This window comes from Scylla paramamosain, chromosome 8 (assembly GCF_035594125.1).
Source record: "Scylla paramamosain isolate STU-SP2022 chromosome 8, ASM3559412v1, whole genome shotgun sequence".
NCBI classification, from domain to species: domain Eukaryota; kingdom Metazoa; phylum Arthropoda; class Malacostraca; order Decapoda; family Portunidae; genus Scylla; species Scylla paramamosain.
The window spans coordinates 29,844,041-29,863,928 of record NC_087158.1 but is presented as its reverse complement, the minus strand read 5'-3'; the positions used below and the strand labels follow the sequence as shown (position 1 = coordinate 29,863,928).

General features: G+C 46.5%; 2 protein-coding genes across 2 annotated transcripts; both read right to left on the bottom strand.

The window, feature by feature from the left end:
• Window positions 1–2,257: 2,257 nt before the first annotated feature.
• LOC135103127 (uncharacterized) lies at window positions 2,258–7,147 on the bottom strand. The gene is made up of 8 exons (XM_064009184.1): window positions 6,940–7,147; window positions 6,709–6,825; window positions 6,223–6,350; window positions 5,286–5,538; window positions 4,928–4,981; window positions 4,644–4,756; window positions 4,423–4,487; window positions 2,258–4,289 (listed from the first exon to the last, which is right to left on the bottom strand). Exons 1-8 carry the CDS (start codon window positions 7,013–7,015, stop codon window positions 4,148–4,150), a joined length of 948 nt encoding a protein of 315 aa, XP_063865254.1. The 5' UTR covers window positions 7,016–7,147; the 3' UTR covers window positions 2,258–4,147.
• A 9,112-nt stretch (window positions 7,148–16,259) lies between these two features.
• Window positions 16,260–19,330, bottom strand: LOC135102614 (bone morphogenetic protein 7-like). The gene is made up of 5 exons (XM_064007872.1): window positions 18,519–19,330; window positions 18,266–18,419; window positions 17,991–18,130; window positions 17,544–17,838; window positions 16,260–17,033 (listed from the first exon to the last, which is right to left on the bottom strand). Exons 1-5 carry the CDS (start codon window positions 18,660–18,662, stop codon window positions 16,642–16,644), a joined length of 1,125 nt encoding a protein of 374 aa, XP_063863942.1. The 5' UTR covers window positions 18,663–19,330; the 3' UTR covers window positions 16,260–16,641.
• Window positions 19,331–19,888: the final 558 nt, after the last annotated feature.

Genomic DNA, 19,888 nt, shown 5'->3' with positions numbered 1-19,888 from the left:
TTACCCTCCATCTGGATAGTGAGTGGCAGCCCATCACGCGGAACTCCGGGAACACCTGATGTCTTGTTAACTGGCTCGTCACTGTAACCAATGCGCGACAGCGCAGGGAATGTATAGCCGTTGCCATTTATTTCGCCCCTCCATTGACCTCGGCGCCCTACACCACCTGATGCAAGAAAACATCATCGTCGCAGCAAGGGAAATGCTTGTTCTTCTTCTGAGTTTCAACAGAAGTTTTGGTTGATCAAGTATACAGTATATGCGACTTGAGTTTCATTGATTTTTGCAATCTGTTTTGTAAGAGGCTTCGGTTGAAAATTATTGGTAAAAACACCATAAGAGACGGAAGTACGAGAGAGAGAGAGAGAGAGAGAGAGAGAGAGAGAGAGAGAGAGAGGCGGGGGGGAGGCGGGGGGTCCCATTCATAAAGGTTCTTCATACTGGGAAGTTAAGAGGGGTGCCCACTGGTTGTTGTGGTGCAGTGGGGAGGCGGGAGACAGGTCGTGGCATTTTCTTAGAGTCCCGATGTCTTTCACGGCATGTGTTGAAGGATGCCGGGATCCAGGATCTCCTGATGGTGAACTCCACATCCGCCTCCTGGCCGGCCACTGCCCTCCAGCCTTCGAGGCACAGCGAGCCGAGGGTCTTGAGGTCTTTGGGGGTAAAGAGCTCACGAAGGTCAGATATTTACAGCAGCGTGAGACCTCCATCTGCGGGAAAACCTGTGTTCTTTGGAAGACCTGTTGCTGTCTCCGTAACGTGGCTTATGGCCGTCAGTCAGTCGCACGCTAACTTTTAATTATGATTACATGTTATCTTGATTTCATGATGTATGAGGTACAAAGAAGTGTTTTAAGTTTTTCGGGTATTAATTTTACAAGACTCGATTTCTTCAACCAAAGCTACGAAACCATTGACTTGGAACAGGCTGTCACTCTGCCCATTCTCTTCTGTTTGTTGATTTTGAAAGGGAGAAGAAAACTTACGTGTTACCGTTGACTATGTGCACGGCCAAAAGTAAACATGTGGATAATTTTCAAACGTAGCCATATTATTATTATATATTCATACGAGTTTTGATTAACGATGTCGTAAAGGTGCGTGGAATGAACTTCAGATTTCCCTCAGACATTTATTTATTTATTTATTTATTTATTTATTTATTTATGCATTTACTTATTATTATTTTAAATTATGAAAACAAAATTATGATATTTCTAGCCATGGATACAGGTCTGGTTTTCCACTGAGGCTTTACCAATGCTAGTAACGTAAGAATAATCAAGGCAGCTTCACCTGTCAAAGCTCTCTTGCACCTTTCTCTTTGCACTACCGTTCTTCCATGTTACGTTTTCGTTTTGTCACTGCTTCACCTATTCCGACTTTCAATAACCGTAGTAAGTGACACACATGACTGGCTTATGTAGTGTGTAGGATCCAGGCTGCGGAACATGAGACAGACATAATGTGCGTGTTTCAGCATAATGATAGGTAAGCATAATGAGAGGGGTACTTTTACAGATACTCCTGCACAGGTTAGTTAATACAGGAGTGGATATTATGTATTATTATTATGTGATGTGTGATTTCATATGTGCAAACTTAAATAAAGTATAGAGTGGACATGTATGTAACACACACACACACACACACACACACACACACACACACACACACACACACACACACACCGATGACTCAACAATTTAGTGATGGTTTTCAGTTTTCCTTTTGAAGAACTGACGTCAGGTTATCTCCATATGTTTACTGCAGTGTCGTGGAAAAAAAAAAAGAAAAGCTCATTTCCTCCTTCGTGAGTTAAAAGATTTTAAAGGAAAAACTTTTAGAATGAGAAGGATGTAATTAACATTTTACCTCCGACATATTTTTCATTTCTTAAAGGCTTATTAGTTTGTCAGTTTATAGTTTCCGTGAAGTGTGTGTGTGTGTGTGTGTGTGTGTGTGTGTGTGTGTGTATGCTTCAGGGAGAGAGAGAGAGAGAGAGAGAGAGAGAGAGAGAGAGAGAGAGAGAGAGAGAGAGAGAGAGAGAGAGAGAGAGAGAGAGAGAGAGAGAGAGATGAAGAGGATGTCTAAATGAGTTAATTTGTTTTCTGCGCGCATGTGTGGGTAAGGATGTGTGTGTGTGTGTGTGTGTGTGTGTGTGTGTGTGTGTGTGTGTGTGTGTGTGTGTGTGTGTGTGTGTGTGTGCTTAGAGAATGTTTTATTAAACATTGAAGTGGAATTAGGCAAAACAACATTACCAATTAATGATTATTTAATAGACTACATAATAAATAGTAAAGAATATATTGCTTTGCTGAATAAAGTAATTAAGTCATTATCGGAAAAGAATGCATTTTAAGCGTTGTTCAAAATGAACAACGCTCAACACATGCCCCTGATAGGTGGCGTCGTATCGATAGAGTGACTGCTTATAATGCAGAATAAGAAGCATCGTGTAGCAACAACAACACATCTTATCATGTCATCAGGTCATCGGCACTCCATCACCTAAAACACATGCTCATGATAATGCCTTAACAACATGAAAACCTAAGCAGTGACTGCAAGCATCCCGGTACTCCTTGAGGGCGCGGCACCGGGAGGGCAAGCCTACCGTGGGTGGCTGCTGCGCCCTGAAGGAACGAGCATTGATACCAACTTCCTTCGTGGCTGAAAAATTAAACAAAACGCAGCGCATCGAGAAGCTTCTGAAACACTAAGTGTCGGGAAAAACAATTTCTTTTGGAAAGAGTGGAGCCTCATAAAAGTCATAACCTCGTGGAAAGGGAAGCCTCATGGAAGAGGGAGCCTCATTGAATGAAAAGCCTCATTAAAGAGGGAGCCTCATGGAAGGGGAGCCTCATTGAAGAGGGAGCCTCATGGAAGGGGAAGTCTCATGGAGGAGGGAGCCTCATGGAACGGGGAGTCTCATGGAGGAGGGAACCTCATGGAAGGGGAAGCCTCATAGAAGAGGGAGCCTCATGGAAGGGGAACCCTCATGGAAGAGGGAGCCTCATGGAAAGAGAAGCCTCATGGAAGAAGAAGCCCCATGGAAGGGGAAGCCTCGTGGAAGAGGGAGCCTCATGGAAGGGGAACCCTCATGGAAGAGGGAGCCTCATGGAAAGAGAAGCCTCATGGAAGAAGAAGCCTCATGGAAGGGGAAGCCTCATGGAAGAGGGAGCCTCATGGAAGGGGAAGTCTCACTGAAAAGGAAACCTCATGGAATAGGAAACCTCAGTGAGGAGGGAGCCTCTTGGAAAGGGAAGCCTCAATGAAGAGGGAGTTCCTGGAATAGGAAGCCTCATGAAAGAGGGAGCCTTATGGAATGGAGGAGTCCCATGAAAGAGGAAACCCATGGAAGAGAAAACCCAGTCTCATGGAAGAAAGAAGCTTATGAAAGGGGAAGCCTCATGGAAGGGGAGACCTCATGGAGGTGGGAACCTCATGGACGAGGGAATCTTATGGAAGAAAGAACCTCAAGAAAGGGGAAGCCTCATGGAAGGGGAAATCTCATGGACGAGAGGGCCTGATAGAAGTGGTAGTCTTATGGAGGGAAAGTGTCAGGAACGGGAAGCCAAATGGAAGAGGAAATCTTGTGTGTGGGAATATCTAAGGAAAAAGAGCGTCATGGAGAACGGAACGTCATAGGCAGGGGAGCCTTATGAAGAGGAAAGTCTCATGGAAAGGAGACTCTGGAAGGAGAACCTCGTGGAAAGTTAGTCACTTCTGACGGAACCTCGTGAAGTGGGCAGCCGCCAGTGTATTGGGGAAGAAAATGTAGCAGGTGTTTGAGTCACCAGCAGAGTTGACAATTGACTGAATACTCGCACATGCATGTGTTCGAATTTATGTTGTGGACACATCGCTTTTTTGTGGATGGAGAGATGGTGGCGATCGATGAAGAATGTTTCGTCACGTAAAAACACTTGTAGGCTGATGAACAAGCTTTTTGTTGTCTTTGTTGTCTTATATGCTATTGAGACCGAGGTTCTGATTTATTTTAACTTGCTGTTCGCATATCTTTGAAGCCCAGGTGCTTATTTGGGAGAGAGATCCAATACGAATCTCATAGTGGTGGTCGTGGTTGCGTGGCCGTGTGCCGCCAGTGGGGCGGGGACACCCGGCAGCGGGTAACGCGTGGCAGTTACAGGCACCCACATCGAGTCACGGTGTAGAGAGTGAGGGTGGTGCCGTCTTGCTGGGTCACCTGCACCTGGTTGAGCCCTGTCGGGGAACACCTGGAGTTCCTCCTGACCAGGGACATGAGGCAGCCTCCGCTCGACTCCCTGCAAGAGAAACAAGAATATGAAAGAATTGAATGTGCAGTGAGCACCGATGGCTTGGTGATCACCGATTTAGTTTCATACAATAAATTGAGTGTTTCCTTGTACAGGCAGCCGTAGATGTGATGAAACTGACCTGGTCACGCACTGATCTTCTGGAACGATGTCACACTCCCCTATGCAAGTGCCGACGTCAATCACCTGTAAAAAAAAGAAATATTGATTACTAACAAGTGGCACGAGCACAATGTAAAATGACCATAGGCATTTACTAGTGGAGAGCTGGATCAGGTTGTTTGTTCCCAAAGACTTAAAACCAACTTGGAGGCACACCCTCTGGGGTGTGTGCAGACTTGCCTGAGCCTGAGGGGCGTCTGCGGAGGTGTAGTTGTATACATGCTGCAGCAGCGAGGCGCGGTAGCAAGAGTCCTCACAGCCGCACTCATCCACCACTGTCACACATTCTGACCCTATTGCCACACAAACAATTATAAGTGTTTCATTGAATAAAAAGAAAAAAAAAGTTATGTAGAAAAAAAAATAAAAGCTCTAGATAAGTTCAGACTTCTAGATTTTATAAATAATTTCCAGTAGTCGCTGATAACCCGGCAGTACTTACACGAACATTGCTTGCTACTCACCGTTGGGTCCCTCCACTGCCACTGTCCTGGACTTCGTGGCCCTGCATCCCAGCTCTGCAACAGGCATGCAACTTCAACTTGTTCTTAGCTTACTGAGCTATAAAGAACATGTGCTTACAATATGTATGTATATATATATATATATATATATATATATATATATATATATATATATATATATATATATATATATATATATATATATATATATATATGAATAAAAACACCCCCTGAGGTGTCAGTCATTAAAGAAAGGTCTAGCGAAAATTGAAGGAGTGACTTGAAACTTATGAGAAAGAGGAGTGGAAGAAGTACTCTGAAAGCAAAGTCAGGACAAGAGGAAGAAGTGTGTGCTCACCGTGTGGACAATGTCCCTGACAGTCTCCCAGATCAAGCGTGGTCTGCAGAGGTGTGCCCTTGTGGAGCGTGACAGGGCGCGGCTGGCGGCGGCAGGAATGAGGACGGGCATGGCAGTTACAACTCTCTGTCACCGTCACACTTACTGTCCCCTCCATAGTGGCCAGCCTCTCCACTCGCCAGGCTGAGGGTGAGCACACTTCCTCCCCGGGACATGAGGGCTCCCCGCGGGGACTGGAGTGCAGCAGGAACAGCTGGAAGGTTCAGTGGCGAAGCTCAGTGACGGTGTTTTAGAGTAAAGAGATGCCACTCAAGAAAGAAGTCCTGTTGTTGTTTGCGTAGCATTTTTTCTCTTATTATTCATTAACTTATTCGAGTGTATATGGTTACACTCAGAAACCAACAGCTGCTTTACTTATGCCATAAGCTATCTGTACGCAGGTTAAGGTGGGTTTTTGGATAGGTGAAAAGTAGATTTAATTTGTCTACGAGTGACTCCGAAAAGCTGTTGACACGTGAGGCCTTGCTTTGAAAGTGATAGGCTTAGTATATGATGTTGAACTCCTCATATGTTAGTGTTTTGACGTATTATCATGAATAAGAATCTAATGCTTTAATTAGCTAATGCTAAGTTGTGGGATCAACTTAGCAATCCAGTGAAATCTTGCACCTGATTTAAAAGTTACGCATCCTCGTGAGTTGTGCGTTGCGAGCACAATCACGAATCTGAATCTTGAGTTTTGACTTTGTAAGGATGATTTTTTGGCACTGTTATGCGTCCTGGGGGATAGAAGTATGACAAAGTAATATTTTGTTATCTCCTTAATTACCGCCTTGTGTGGAAGAAGTGAGTAAAAGAAACTTGGAAAGAAGACTACCTTGACGCCTGCAGGACGGCCCATTATCTGTTTCCTAGTGGGCGAAGGCCAGACACCTACCAGACGCGGGTCCACGTCAGGATTCTCTAACATGAGGCGTTGCACGTCGTGTTTCTTCAGCTGCCTCTTGCCCCCGCATCGTCGCCGGCAGCGGCCCACGTCAACCTCAATCTGTTCTCCCGTAGTATCTGTGTGGAAACGAGTATTTTTCTCTCTGCTTCTGACCTTGTTTTCATATCTGTCAATCTATCTGTCTGTGCGCCTGTCTACTGGTCTTCATGTCTTTATGGCCGTCTGTCGTTCTGCTTCTGCATATCTCTAGTTGTGTATTCCTGTTAGTCAGTCCGTGTGTCCGTTTGTCTGTCTGGCTGGCTATCTGGCTATCTGACTGACTTTCACGATTTTTATGTATTTACTCGTGGCAGCAACATTGATCAAATTGTCAATTTCAAATGTTGTCTCCTCTTGGACAATGAGTCACTCAGAAGAGTAAGAATGATCGTCACCAAAGATTACCCAGCTGAGCACGCCGCGGCATTTTTATACCTGAAATACCGATGGTCTTCATCTTCTGGTCTCGAGTGCAGCATGTCGTCTGCGGAGAGAGGCTCAGGGAGGCAGAAATTGTCTCTTCAAAGGACTCGTCCTCTTCTAAGGTCCGGGCTGTTGGGAAACAGGCACGTATTGTACCATTAACAGTTCTCACTTTGTCTTTTTTTTTCTTTAAAGAATATATGATGATAATGTGTACCAGGAACAGTCTGTAGATGAACCTACCCAGTACAGGTGGCGACGCCATGGAAATCAGAACTGACAGAAGGACCAGAGCTGTGGTAAATGTGACAGCGGCCATGAATACGGCAGGGAGGGTTATCACTGAGACACTGGGGGGTGTTCTGGAGTAGGCGCGCGTCGGGCCACGGGAGCAGAGCTACTGGAACCTTGGACGCGCTGCCGCTCTTAATAATTGAGGGAGGGAGAGGCGGAGAGCTAAGTGGGAGGTGCCATCCAACTCCTCCCCCACTCACTTGTTTCCATAACGAAGCCATTGTTGACTGGCCATCCCCAGATCGAGCCCAGGTGGCTTTGCGTCGCGCCAAACACGCCCACATCTTGGAAATGAATGGGGCTCGCCAGGGGTTCATTCATTGAGACGCGGCGAGGGCAGGGGCGTAGCATGGGCACCCGACCCGTCCCAGCAAGGTGAGAGGCCACAGCCCTTCATTACCTTGAACAATGGTCCGCCGAAGCCTCTAAGTACAGCCCTAGATCACAGTCCAGGGCCGCGACAGGTGTCATCAGGCAGGTGCCCCTCCCAGCCTCGGCCAGCCCGCACTTAGTGAGCTCATGTCTGTATTAGTCAGCGAGCATCACCACTTTCTAGGAACCATCACCTCATTGTTGAGACGATCATCGCCAGGATAACGTTCAGGCAGAAGGGACGCACGAGTCTTACTGGCCACTCTTGACGCATGGTGAAGGTGAGACAGTGGTCATTAGTACTTAGAGGCAGCAGCCAGCAGGGGGAAGGAGCAGGACAAGTAGATCCGTTTTGTGCTGGTGCAGCCAGATGCCTGGTACAGTCGTCCAACTAGGCACTCTGACGGATTCACAGTGATATGGTTCATGGGTAACCTCATATGCCCAGGCATTGGTGAAACTTGAACGAGAACTCCGAGTCTATTCTACAGAATATTGTTTACTCAACCATTCATTTTCTGTAAAGCAAGAGAGAGAGAGAGAGAGAGAGAGAGAGAGAGAGAGAGAGAGAGAGAGAGAGAGAGAGAGAGAGAGAGAGAGAGAGAGAGAGAGACTATTGAAGTACAAAAGTATATCATCCTCATAACGTCAAATGAGGCTTGGTGCAACTTGAGGCGGTATGAGCCTGGCACTGACGGATGTACTGTTGTGTCAGTCTGGCGTCCAGGGCTCCGGCAGTGGCAGATGATGTGGTGGAATTTCTCTTTTATTGAACAATAATGCAGTTTGAAACTGATACAGTTTGAATCAGTGTACTGAGTCACACAGGAGCTTGATGAGTTTTGAAAATAGGTAGAATTCAGAGCAGAAGAGTAATAAAAAAAAAAAAATAAAAAAAAATAAAACAGAGGTGGAAAATTGAATAAACATCTGCCTGAGAAGGCCGTGAGTTCCTGCCAAAGTCAGAATAAGTCCAGAACCGCGCCGAGCTGAGGTTGAACTGAATCGACACCATGGATTATTTATTATATTTTTCCTTTTGATTTTAAGTTTAACACCTCGGGTATTCCAGTTTATCCTTCTCATTGATGTTTCTTAGAGTATGTATTGGTGATGATGATCATGGTGATGTAATTAATTTTGAGTTGTTCCTTAAGGAAGAGAAATTCTGGTTAAGCTGGGACGGATTTACTCTCGTATTCGTTGCCTAAGGTGAGTCGACTTCTATTATACACCACCCAAGTGTTTTCGTAGTGATCGAAAAAAAAAAAAAAAAGAGTAGACAAGGCCACTGGGTGGCACAGTCGCATTATTTTGATCTCCAAGCAGGTTCCCCCTGGCGGCTTTCGTTGCTTATGTCAATAGTACACATGCATGTCTCTCAGAGACTATGGAGCATTGCATAACTTGAAAATCTTCTCCCAAGCGTGTCAATAAAGGCCCTGCGATGCTGAAGAAATAAGAGCTATGTAACTCTGATTACAAATAAATATCACAAAATCATTATGATCTTCAGTATTTGAATTATTCTGAGGATAGCTTACATTGATTGTTCGTGAAATGCACAGAGAGTACGGCAGAGCTGTGGCAGAGCACCACAGGTTTTGAACTTCCCTCATTTATTTACATATATCATGTATGGTACGTTGCTGTCTGTTTGATATCCAAGTGGTTTCAGCGATACTCACCAGACTAAGACGCTCACGGTGCCTATATAGGAAGCTCCGCCACCCACTTTTATGTCGGCGATGACGAAGCCAAGCGTTGCCTCCGAGGAAAGACTTTAGGGAAAGAATGCTTTTCATGAAAATTTCCAGAGTCTTTGCAACAGTAAAATTCTCTCTCTCTCTCTCTCTCTTTCTCTCTCTCTCTCTCTGGCGTGCGGCACGAATGAAAGGGAGAAAGACAGAAGAGTATGGGGCAGGAATGAATGAGAAAGAAGGGTGATAGGCGAGGGAGCAGCCACAGGGTGAGAGGTTACTGGGGATGAATGGAGGGAGGAGAAGGAACAGGTGGGGATGAGGCTCGTTAACCTGCCACCCCTGCAAGGTGTGTCTGTGTGTCTGAACATTAATCTCGACGCTCCCACTGTACTAATATGGGGCGTCCCTCTCACCCAGCCTCCTCCCCCTCCTCTCCTCTCCTCCCCTCTCCTCTCCGCGGAGACAATGAGCGACGCAGTCTAGGGGTGATCAGAGAGAGAGAGAGAGAGAGAGAGAGAGAGAGAGAGAGAGAGAGAGAGAGAGAGAGAGAGAGAGAGAGAGAGAGAGAGAGTGTGTGTGTCTGTGTGTGTGTGTGTGTGTGTGTGTGTGTGTTTGTGTTCATAGGTACTTGCACATATCTAAGGATTGGACATAAAGTGAAATTTTATAAACTATTCAGCCTCGGTCAAAATCTTTCAATATATGTTTTACGCAACAGCGTAAATAGTGTTCTGCTCTCTTGATCCTGGTGTGTGTGTGTGTGTGTGTGTGTGTGTGTGTGTGTGTGTGTGTGTGTGTGTTTATTTATACTTAATTGGAATGGAGGCGCACACAAGGTGAGAAAAATACAGAGGCTGTGTCGTAAGATCTTTTCATAGCCTAGTGACCTACCGTCGCCGCACACTGCTCGTTATGCTAAGCATTAACTACTTAAGGATTCCCGTCTGCCTGAATGGCGTACAAAGCGACTCTTACCAGGCCCAACACGCGACGCCCCACACTTCCGCGTCTCTTCCATTGCAGCTCTCGCGGCGTGTGCTTGGTGGTGGGTGGTGGGTGTTAGGCGATGTGTGGTGAGTGGTGGGTGTTAGGCGATGGGTGGTGGGTAGTGTGTGCTAAGTAGTGGACGGTGGGCGGCGGGTGGTGTGTGCTAAGTAGTGGACGATGGACGGTGGGTGGTTGGTAGTGGATGCCAGGCGGTGGGTGGTGGGTGGTGGCTTCGCGAGACCACAGGTGGCCTCTCGGGCCTCCGATATGAAAACCAGGACTGCTTCTCCTGCATGAGTTGCATCGTGGTGCCCCTTTTGTTGTGGCTTTTCCCAATAGCTTCCATCTTTAGTACTGGAGCTCTTACTCAAGATAACACACACACACACGCACACACTACTGCCGCCGTCTCCGCCACCACCACCACACGCGCGAGAACCCTAAGGTTGTTTGCCATGTTCCTGAGTGTGTTTTTACAAGGCACTTAAGCAGCGGCTGGGGAAGTCGGAATGAAAATCACAACAATGATAAATTGGTATCCATCGCCGAGATGGACTCGCATTAAACACAGACATGTATATATAGTAACCCACCGCCATTGCCAACACCAATACCGGTTTTGAGGCTTCGGTAGCCAATACATTTTAGTTTGTCCATAAATAGCGAAGGTGAGAGCGGGAGCGCCTTGTGGCCCGCTGGCACATACCTGCGTGAGAATGCCGGACTCATTTCTTTTTTTCTTTCTCTCTTTCCGTAACGTGCCAGTTTATGGCCAAGAGAAATCTCTGGCAATAAAACCATGCATATTTTTAGCACCGCAGTCTTTTTCTGACCCATATGTTTATAAAGCGAGAGTATAAATAGGCAGGGCGAGTGTTAATGTTGTGGCAAAGTGGCGGCAAGTGTGGGAGGCGGCGGCGGCGCGTCATGCTCCCCACAACACTCATCTATCAGCGTGGGGTGGGCGGCGGGAAGGCGGCGGGAGCAGTTCGTGGGCGTAGGGAGGGAGATGGGACTGACGCCGGCTGGAGTGGGAGGGAAGGGGAGGGGTCATTTCAACACCAACGCTTTGTGTTGTCTCGGGTGTTGTAGGCTGCTGGCCAGGCGCTCTGGAACACTGGGGACTGGCGTTTGGAAGGTCAGGCGGTCATCCGTGGAGGCAACTAAGCCCACTCCTTTTCTCTGCAAATCAATTTTGCGTTGAAATATATAGAGACTTTCACACATCCTTTTATATCTATCTATCTATCTATCTATCTATCTATCTATATCTATATCTATATCTATATCTATATCTATATCTATCTATCTATCTATCTATCTATCTATCTATCTATCTATCTATCTATCTATCTATCTATCTATATATATATATATATATATATATATATATATATATATATATATATATATATATATATATATATATATATATATATATATATATATATTTATTTATTTATTTATTTATTTATACACACACACACACACACACACACACACACACACACACACACACACACACACACACACACACACACACACACACATTGTGTAACGTCGCAATATTATAATTATAATCTCTGCTTTACACTAATCTTCCTTCGGCAAGCTCATATCAAATGGCCGCATAATTATTTTCTTATAAGCTTGTATCCGAGCGTCCACACATTTCTTTCTGTCAGCGCGTGTCTCACTATCTGATTGCAGAGAAAAGTGGCTGGTATTGAAGGCTTTCCGCGCTGCAGCTCGAGACAAAATTTATTTTCTTAAGAGGGAAAGGAATTTGCTATCCCATATACAAGAATAAACAACCTGTACGCAGAGTCTAACCACCAAGGATTTGCATGTGGCGTCAGCTATTTGCTGTTTTTACGATCACAATTTATCAATAATAAACTTTCCCAGTGCCGCATACCGCCGCCACTGGCGCAGCTGTACCTTACACTATGTACAAGTAAATAGGAACGAAAGCTGTTATTGCTGTTGCCGCCGCCGCTACTGCTGCTGCCACTACTGTTTGTGGTGGTGGTGGTAGTAGTGGTAGTGGTGATGCTGATGATGATGATGATGATGATGATGATGTTGTTGTTGTTGTTGTTGTTGTTGTTGTTGTTGTTGTTGTTGTTGTTGTTGTTGTTGTTGTTGATGATGATGTTGTTGTTGTTACTGCTGCTGCTGTTGCTACTGTTATTGTTGTTGTTGGTGGTGCTGCTGGTGCTGCTGGCGTTATATTAATGTAAAACTTGGCTTGATGTGATGAGAGCAGTGGTCAAGGAAGCCTCGGTGGCAGGCAGTTTGTGACACGATGACATCTCCAGCCTCACTTCATCGCTCGGCGCGACACAGTACCACCTGTCAAAGAAAGAGCATGGGATATTTGTTTACTTCTCACAATTCCAGTCTGGGATCTCTTTGCACTCTCGTCCACAGACATCACTTGACCATTCGTGGGAACAGCGGCGCTGTCAAGCGGCCGGACAGGAGCCATTACTCGAGGCGGAGATTAGTGGCCTCGCCTGCGGTGGCTCAGCTCCTGATCCCGGAGGCCTGGAAAGTCCCAGGGCCAGAGAGATTCATCTACGGGAACCATTTTTCCCTCACGGCAATGTTCCCTGGACCTGCACGACTCCAGGTGTGGACGTGCGAGGGTGAGGGAGGGTGTGGGAGGCACGGCTGGTAATACAGTTGTGTCGCGTAACCTGAGTACACCTCGATGCGCCACCTTGGCATTGAGGATTTATGAAATAAAATTGAAGCAGAAAATATATTTCCACAGAATTTCTATAGGAAAACTCTGGTTTGTGCTTTTCATAAGGTATGTCTTGGTGATGAGGATGCGGGGAGATGCATGGACAGGACTGCCGCCTGCACGGCTGTACAGTTCTGAGAGGGAAACCATTCACGGATAGGAGACAATTTAATCACTCTCCTACGACCTTTGGAACTCTCTCCTCTCCTGCTGCTCCCTCGACGTTCGACAGTTATGTGTACGTGACCTGAAAATAGCACCTCATCGTTTATCATGAGCCATGTCTCCCTGGGTGCAACATATATGATTTAGAAGAGGAATTATTGTTAATTAAAAACAATAATGTAACGTTGAGCGAGATCCACGCCACGATGGTGCAGGGGTGTGAACATGTAAGAGGTGCAGGCGGCGGCGTGGCCACGGCCACAGCCTGCAGGGCGTGCAGGAGGTGAGGGCACCTTACTGCCCTCCTCTTGGAGCAGCAGGCGAGGCTCCACAGCCCTGCTCCCTGCCTCAACCCCCTGGGTACTTGCCTCGCTAGTCTCCTGCGGTGGCTACGGTCATGGGGCTATCTGAAGGGCGGGCGTGGGCGCCACCCGGGCTCTCAGTGGTGGTGGGGACCTCGTGGGCGAGGGTCAGGGTCAACGTGTCCACACATACCTGGATCCCCCGGCCGCGTCACATCGGCGGGCCTCCTGTAAAAGACTTCATTACATGGTTAGATAAGGCAAAGCCAGCTAGCGTTAATAAGGATTCATTGGAAGATGTTTTCAATATTGTTTTCTCTTATCTCAACCCGGATGCGAAAGCCAGCCCGCCCTGTCCGTCCGCCGCCCTCCCGCAGCCCCGTGCAAGCTCCACCACACACCCCAGCGGGACCTCCTCACCCGCTGTTAGGGAGGTGTAGCTTTTCCTCAAGGTATTACTTTAGCGTCCATCAGCGGCAAGCCTCACGCGGTCTCCCTGCACATTTCAGCGGTCACTTGACGAGTATGCAGATGTTTCCCTTCACCGCAACACATTTGCAGGAAAGCGAACACATTTCTCTCCACGCCTCTTATTTCTTATATAAAGGTGACTTTTTAGAAAAAAAAAGAAAATAGTCAGAGATGACCGCTTGCTGACAGCAAACTTTTTAAAGGCAGTAAGTTTCGGATTACCTTACTTTAAAAAGTCATTATAATATCACTGAAAATGGTATTACTATAATTCGATTTCCATTACAAATTGTTCTGAGGTGTGGTGTGGAGCAGAAGGCTTGAAGAGGTAGTAGTAGATAGTCCTACTGTTACGTAGTAGACATAGACAAGGCGAGGCGCTGGGGGGTGTGGCGTGAAGGGACGAAGAGGAAGGCTGGGGAACAAGAGCACGACAAGGCCGCCACCACCTCCGCGACATCCGCATTCGTCCCCGCATAGCCCGGTCCTCGTCAAGCTGGCGTCCGGTGTATTCCAAGAAAAAAAGACTAATTTGTTTTTCAGTTTATTCCTGATGGATTGACGTGCCAGGAATTGTGATGACTAAGGTGACTCTCTTATAGTTAATGGTAAAATTGATGGACACAAGCTTAGCTCTGCCGGGCGCTCACGTAACGTGAGTCCCATTGCGGGATGAAATGACGTCCGGGTTGCTTCAGTTTACTTTACTCAGGTTTTCTAGAGTGTGCAGCAATGAGCGAACGAAAAATGTATACTGTTCTTGAAGCTTGCTATTTCCTTATGGGTCTTTATTATACTTTATTCATGTTCATTATCAAAACAGAATATAAATTCTCATTTCAGAGATAAAATTTTGAATTCTATATTTATGTATTTTATTTTATTTTTTTTACTTTGAAATGTTCTTAAAGCTGTATGAAGTTTGCAGCACTAATCAGTGTATGTGGGCGACCGTGACCGTTTGTGTGTGTGTGTGTGTGTGTGTGTGTGTGTGTGTGTGTGTGTGTGTGTGTGTTGGGACTGATAATTTATTTATTTATTTATTTTCTCTCAAATCCCTGTCCTCATCAGCACGTAACGAATCGCCGTCGGGTCGCCATCCTACAGTTCGCAATCTGCCGTGAACTCGTCAGCGGCGCTGTCTCGCCGGTGTAATAACTGCGCACTGTTGTCCAAGTGAACTGTGAGAAGGGAATCCAGGCGTCCGGCTTCTTCGGCTCCTGGCATGTCATATTCGCCGCAGTCACATCCTGCTCACGTCTTGTTTAGCCCGGCATTACCCGAGGTCCGCCCAGGGTAGTCTGCTTCCTGCTCGGCGCCGTCGTTCCGGGAGTCAGGGAGTCGAGCCAGCATTCATCAAGAGACTGGCTAGCGTTTTTTCCTCCCAGGGAATTTGATCTATTACTCATAGGTACTTTATGTATGTGTGTATTTATGTATGTATGTATGTATGTTTTATTATTATTATTATTATTATTATTATTATTATTATTATTATTATTATTATTATTATTATTATTATTATTATTTTTATTATTATTATTATCATTGGCAGTAGTACTAGTAGTAGAAGTAGCAGTAGTAGTAATAGTAGTAACAGCAGCAGCAGCAGCAGCAGCAGCAGCAACAGCAGCAGCAGTAGTAGCAGCAGCAGCAGCAGCAGCAGCAGTAGTAGTAGTAGTAGAAGTAGTAGTAGTAGTAATAGTTGTAGTAGTAGTAGTAGCATGATTATTGTTATGAATACTAGTTGATCCAGTGTTGCTAATTAGGTATAACAACATCTGCAGAAGCTGTGCTCAGCGGAATATTATAAAATCATTGAATTATGGCACTTCTGCTTCTACCACCGTGAATTGCTGCCGGCCACGATCGCTCTCACAACCTTATGCCGGCAAGCCAAACACTGTACTACAGCCACTTAGCCGCCAACGGGAGGCAGCTGCGTGAAATAGCCTATGCTATTTAATCACTTATGGGGTATACAGGCGCTTACACGCCTACAGGACAGGAAAAGAGAGATCACCTCGACTAAGTGCTGGTGGGCGAGCGTGTCTCCATCTCCACATCCTCGCTGCGTGTCACTGTCGCCGGGGACAGGACGTGAGGCACTCCAGCCAGGGAGGTGAGCGGCGCCGTCATTACTGAATAGTACGTATACTGCATAATCCATGAAGGAAAATTTTCCTTTTTATTAAAGAAAAGCTATTATCACAGTACAAAATCAACTTACAGTCATACCTTCCTAATTCCCTTTAAAGCATTGCCTCTTTATAACAAAAAGTGTTTAGTTACAATAGCACACACTGCGCCGGGAGCACAAATAAGTTAGGCATACATGTTTAAATAACAAATGGAGAAAAAAAAAAGCTTTGAAAGTAAACTATATATATATATATATATATATATATATATATATATATATATATATATATATATATATATATATATATATATATATATATATATATATATATATATATATATATATATATATATATATATATATATATATATATATATATGTTTTGTACTATGTAGATATTTTCATACAATTTGCGAGAAAGTCATAGAGAAAGAATCCCATGAGAGGATTATTAGCGCCGGCCAGCGCGGGCGTGGCGGCGCGGCGGTCCCGCTGAGCCAGGGAGCCGTGCAGTGTGCACCTATGTTCTGTGTTTGCGGCGCCAGTACATATACCTCAAGTTATCGTCTTGCAGTAAATGTTGTCTACATGGTAATGTTGTTTAATTATTCTACTAATATGGTAATTATACATGTTCATAATTAATTTTCTATTTATGACTGCTGTCTTTGTCATTCCGTAATTTCATGGTGTAATGTATGTGTTATAATTAATCTGCAGTGTAATTGGTCTGTGGGAGTGAGGCGGCAGAGGAATCTAGTGACACCCGCACTGCAAGGCCACCATCTGGTCATATTGCTTCAGCACCACGTTCTCTTCAGAGTCGTAGAAGAGAAGCGTCAGGTTGCCGTAGAGCGAGGGGACACAGCAGGGGGTCTGCACGCCGGGCGCCTTGCCCACGTGGTGGATAAAGCTCTGCACAGTGGCGTGGTTGGTGGGGTTGACGCTCTGTATTAATGGGAAGGCACACTGGCCTTGGCACTGATAGGCATTGTACACTTGCGGGTAAAGGATCCAGGACGACCAGCCAATCGCCTCGAAGTTCACGTGCATGTCCCGCCGCTGACAGCCGCGCGGCAGGGCGTTGACGTCCACAGAGCGAGGCACACGGCGGCCACCACCATTCGGGGGGCGGTGCTGCTGCTTCCCTGTGTGCGAGATTACGTTTACTGGGTGTATTGTCATTCTGTGGTATCAGGAAGTGAAGATATTGAAGTCTACATGACCATAAAAGTGCAGGCTTATAATTTCCGATAAGAAACCATGCAAATGATAAGCGCGCGCGAGTATGTGTGTGTGTGTATTTGTGTGTGTGTGTGTGTGTGTGTGTGTGTGTGTGTGTGTGTGTGTGTGTGTGTGTGTTCCTCAACTTTAATGTCTTTCCTTTTAATCATTCTTTTTTTTCTTATTATTAGTAGTAGCAGTGCTCTACTATTACTATTATTATTTTTATTGTTGTTGTTATTGTTGTTGCTGTTGTTGTTGTTGTTGTTGTTGTTGTTGTTGTTATTATTATTATTATTATTATTATTATTATTATTATTATTATTATAATTATTATTATTGTTATAATACCATCATCATCATCATCATCATCATTATTATCATTATCATTTTTATAACTACCATTACTGATATTAAGTCCTTCTCTGTTTTACCTGCGGGCAGTGGTGGTGGATCGGCGGTAGCATTAGCGGCGAGGGTGTTGAAGAGAACCAACAGAGGCCGCCTGGCGCCGCGGGGTTCATGATGGAACACAAGAGACAGAGGGCGGCCTTCCGATGTCACAGCCGTTACCTGCAAGTTGACATGGCTGACATTCTGCACCGCGCTTCCCTGACCCGCCACTACGCCGCTCCCTAGCTTGAACACCCGCCATCCGCTGCTGTGCGCCGCGATGTGTTGCCGTCCCACCATCAGGTGCTCTTCTGACCCCAGCCACCGCACCTCCAGCTGCCGACAAGTAAGGAAAAAGGTTGTCTTCAGGTGACACTGATTTAGGCGACAGTAGCGGACAAGTATTTTAGCAGGCTGTCTGCCCGTTTGAGAGTTACATTACACGTATATTCATCAGGATTGAATTAAAGGTAGGAGTTGCCGCCGACCATGTATGTGTTGTGCTCCAGGAGGTGTCGTTGCTCCCTCGGTAAGCGCGAATGATAGACGTGGAACTCCACCTCCAGCACTTCTTCATCGTCCTTCAAGTCGGGGAGAGAGAAGGAAAAGATTTCTTCTTTTCCTTCATCTGTTTAAAAATTAAGTACTTGTAATAGCAAACACTGCAAACTACATAACGTGGCTTTGAGTGTAATACACATGTAATTGCTGTTTTCAGATTAATTACCGTATTTACTAACAAAGGACTGAAGTAGCGGCCGACCTTTTTCTGAGAAAGACCTGACGATGGTGGCGCCGTAAGGGCCAGGAAGCCGCGTCAGTCCGTTGGCATCTGCCACTTCGTTGTAGAGATCCAGCATGTACTGGGGCGGCTCTGAGTGCCAGCGACGCACACCGGGCTCCGACAGACCAAACGCCTGAGGAGACAACATGATATAAGTCAAAGATTAAGAACACATGCCATAATGCTCATTCAGTTACTGATAACACTTCAGACGCAGGAAAAGGCGGTGCACCTTCAGAAGTTGTGACGGTGACACTTCAGAGTCTTGTGCCAGCGTTGGTGAGGAGGGCAGTGACAAGGGCGGGAGGGACGTGACTCCCACGGCGGCCATCACCACCACCATCAAATTCGCCAGCACTGCCATCCTCCTTTCCATGATCCTGACGAAGCTGAAGCACCTGAATGTGCCCGTGGCGGCAGATGAAGCAAGTATGCACACCTCCTCGCTGTCACCGGCTATTTACGCAAGGTGAAGACGCGGGGGCCGTGACTTAAACCTTGGGGGCGGGGCCGTCTGACGCCGCGACCCATCGGTGGTGCCACTTATGGCCGCCAGCCTCCCCGGACCCAGGACCCGCAACCTAGGGGGATGCTGCAGCCAAGTCCTGGCCTGGGAATCCCGAATCACCTGCGTCCCGCTCGCCACTAGATAGGCCGAATGGCGCCAAGGCTCACTACCAAACGTGGCGGCACCCGCGAAGGTCGTTTGTCACAGCAAAACCTGACGACCCTCTCTAGGTCGCCATCTCTCTCCTCTGTGATGTATGTTTGCTCTTCACCCTGATGTGGCACTCAACACAAGTGAGTGATCTCCGGCCATAGCCACACTTAAGGAGGCAGAGGATCAATCATCACTTTCCTTCACTTTCCTCGGGTCCCGCTTCGGATAGCAATGGGTTGTTCCTGCAGGACTCCGGGAGTGAGTCATCCTGGCGCCCTGGAGCCGCCAGCGCCAGGGCACAATACCACCTCGACTTATAAGGCCGAGAGCGGCCACCCGTTTGTCACTCAGAGTGAAGCAATGTAAGGGTCTAACAACATACTAGGAGAAATTTGATTGACGTCATTATATGAAATTAAACAGATGCTTTGTATTACCATTATTAACAAGACGTCAGCGTTTGTTGACATCTAAGCTATATTAGTCATGCTGATGGCCAAACAGTCGCACGGAAGGGCACCGCCTCTGCCTCTGCTCTGTGACGCTCATGAGTGTACATATCTTGCGGGGGAAATTTTCATGACCACCAAGATGATGAAGAAAGAGATAAAAACCGGCGGTGCTTTATTATTTTTGCCTTACAGGTCCGCGGTGAGGTGTGAGGTGCGCCGCGGGTCACGGTGTATTAGTGCTGACGACCTGGCGCTGGGCCACGTCACTCCACGGGGTGCCTCGGGTGTTCCAGGGCGAGGGTCACGAGGTGGGGGGTTACTGTCTGGATTCCAGTGACACTTGGGGCTGGTGGCGGCTGATAGTGTTATCAGCTGGCGGCGGATGGAAGGACGCAGCGCTGGCCGTGGACGGCGCCATGCTAAGTGCTCCACGTGCGGCCCGGACAGTACCGCGATATTTATATATATATATATATATATATATATATA

Excerpts from the sequence above, each read along its gene's own strand:
- LOC135103127 (XM_064009184.1), bottom strand. The coding sequence starts at position 7,015 with ATGGCCGCTGTCACATTTACCACAGCTCTGGTCCTTCTGTCAGTTCTG. Across the intron at positions 6,826-6,939 it reads GGCGTCGCCACCTGTACTGG|CCCGGACCTTAGAAGAGGAC; the intron begins GTAGGTTCATCT and ends GTTTCCCAACAG. Across the intron at positions 4,290-4,422 it reads GAAGATCAGTGCGTGACCAG|GGAGTCGAGCGGAGGCTGCC; the intron begins GTCAGTTTCATC and ends TTTCTCTTGCAG.
- LOC135102614 (XM_064007872.1), bottom strand. The coding sequence starts at position 18,662 with ATGGAAAGGAGGATGGCAGTGCTGGCGAATTTGATGGTGGTGGTGATG. Across the intron at positions 18,420-18,518 it reads CACCGTCACAACTTCTGAAG|GCGTTTGGTCTGTCGGAGCC; the intron begins GTGCACCGCCTT and ends TTGTCTCCTCAG. Across the intron at positions 17,034-17,543 it reads TCCACCACCACTGCCCGCAG|GGAAGCAGCAGCACCGCCCC; the intron begins GTAAAACAGAGA and ends TCTCGCACACAG.